Genomic DNA, 1,561 nt, shown 5'->3' on the forward strand with positions numbered 1-1,561 from the left:
CAGGTCCCGGTGCCGGGCCGGGCCAGGCCAGGTGTGGCTCCAAGGGGCCCTGAGGACTTCTAGCTCATGCTGTCCCTTCTCTGTGCCAGAGGGAGGTGGAGATCCTCATGTTCCTCAGTGCCATTGTCATGATGAAGAACCGGCGCTCCAGTGAGTCAGGGGGCCATGGGGGGCTGGGGCTGCTTATGGGGCATCCTCCAAGGAGCTGGGTGGGGTGGCATCTGGAGGACCAGATCCAGCCCTCCCTCAAGTTACCCCAGCCTTCTGGGGGAGTCTGGCCCCATCCCTTCTTCCTGTCTGCCCTTGGCAGTCACTGTGGAGCAGCACATCGGGAATATCTTCATGTTCAGCAAAGTGGCCAACGCCATCCTCTTCTTCCGCCTCGACATCCGCATGGGGCTGCTCTACCTCACGCTCTGCATCGGTGAGTCTGGGTGTTTTGCTGCCCTAGGTTCGCCTAGTCCTGGCTCCCCCTGGCTGCTCTGGGGCAGGGGAGCTCCGTCCCAGGCTCAGCCTGGCCCTCCTGGCTCTGGGGTCTCAGGGTGCTGTCATTGCAGTGTTCCTGATGACCTGCAAGCCACCGCTCTACATGGGCCCTGAATACATCAAGTACTTCAGTGACAAGACCATCGATGTGAGTATCTCCCCAACCCTGCGAGTTTTGGGGGGCTCTGCCCACCGCGCCCCTAAGCCTGTGCCACTGTGGCAGGAGGAGCTGGAGAGGGACAAGCGGGTGACATGGATTGTTGAGTTCTTTGCCAACTGGTCCAGCGAGTGCCAGTCCTTTGCCCCCATCTTCGCTGACCTCTCTCTCAAGTGAGTGGTACCCACTGGGATCGTGGTGGGTCACGGGGCCTGCGGTCCCCTGCGTCTCTCACAGCCACGTGTCCCCATCCTGCCCAGGTACAACTGCTCAGGACTCCAGTTTGGGAAGGTGGATGTTGGCCGGTACACGGACGTCAGCACCAGGTGTGGGGGATGCAGCCTGGGCGAGCCGGGCCCACTCTGGGGCAGTCCCCGTGACCCTCCAGCCCCCTCAGGCTGCCCGAGGGTCACTGTTGGCTTGTCCTGACCCAGGTACAAGGTCAGCACCTCGCCTCTCACCAAGCAGCTGCCCACCCTCATCCTCTTCCAGGGCGGGACGGAGATCATGCGGCGACCGCAGATCGACAAGAAGGGCCGGGCTGTGTCCTGGACCTTCTCTGAGGTGGGTGGGACCTTCCTGCCCAGCCTGTGCCTGGGATGAACGGGGAACACGAGGTCCAAGTGCTATGCTGCCTCTTGGCCCCACAGGAGAACGTGATCAGAGAGTTCAACCTCAACGAGCTGTACCAGAAGGCCAAGAAGCAGGCGAAGCCGCGGGAGGAGGGGCCCGGGGAGCCCCCAGCCGTGCCAGCGGCCGTGCCGCAGCAGGAGACCAAGAAGGACAAGTAGAAGCTGCCCTGTACTGTCGCCCATCACCATGTCACCATCACCGTGGTGGCACCGGCCCCGCGGGCCCGCCCGGCCCTGCCCGGAGCTGCTCCCCGTGGGGGCTGGTCCCGGCTGAGCCCCGGGAAAG

The 1,561-nt window shown here is 63.6% G+C and overlaps 1 protein-coding gene across 1 annotated transcript; it reads left to right on the plus strand.

The window, feature by feature from the left end:
* The first annotated feature begins 40 nt into the window (after window positions 1-40).
* Window positions 41-1,555, plus strand: TMX2 (thioredoxin related transmembrane protein 2). Its single transcript, XM_017730464.1, has 7 exons — window positions 41-150; window positions 311-424; window positions 558-634; window positions 710-816; window positions 904-969; window positions 1,078-1,207; window positions 1,294-1,555. The coding sequence occupies exons 1-7, from the start codon at window positions 108-110 to the stop codon at window positions 1,432-1,434; spliced, it is 678 nt and encodes a 225-aa protein (XP_017585953.1). The 5' UTR covers window positions 41-107; the 3' UTR covers window positions 1,435-1,555.
* The last annotated feature ends 6 nt before the right edge of the window (window positions 1,556-1,561 follow it).

The sequence above is a fragment of the Corvus brachyrhynchos genome, unplaced genomic scaffold (genome assembly GCF_000691975.1).
Source record: "Corvus brachyrhynchos isolate BGI_N302 unplaced genomic scaffold, ASM69197v1 scaffold323, whole genome shotgun sequence".
In the NCBI taxonomy this organism is placed as follows: Eukaryota; Metazoa; Chordata; class Aves; order Passeriformes; family Corvidae; genus Corvus; species Corvus brachyrhynchos.

What these genes read in the sequence shown, in the direction of transcription:
- TMX2 (XM_017730464.1), top strand. Translation starts at nt 108, where the DNA reads ATGTTCCTCAGTGCCATTGTCATGATGAAGAACCGGCGCTCCA. An exon ending in CTACCTCACGCTCTGCATCG is followed by an intron (nt 425 to 557) that starts GTGAGTCTGGGT and finishes CTGTCATTGCAG; the next exon opens with TGTTCCTGATGACCTGCAAG. An exon ending in TTCGCTGACCTCTCTCTCAA is followed by an intron (nt 817 to 903) that starts GTGAGTGGTACC and finishes CATCCTGCCCAG; the next exon opens with GTACAACTGCTCAGGACTCC.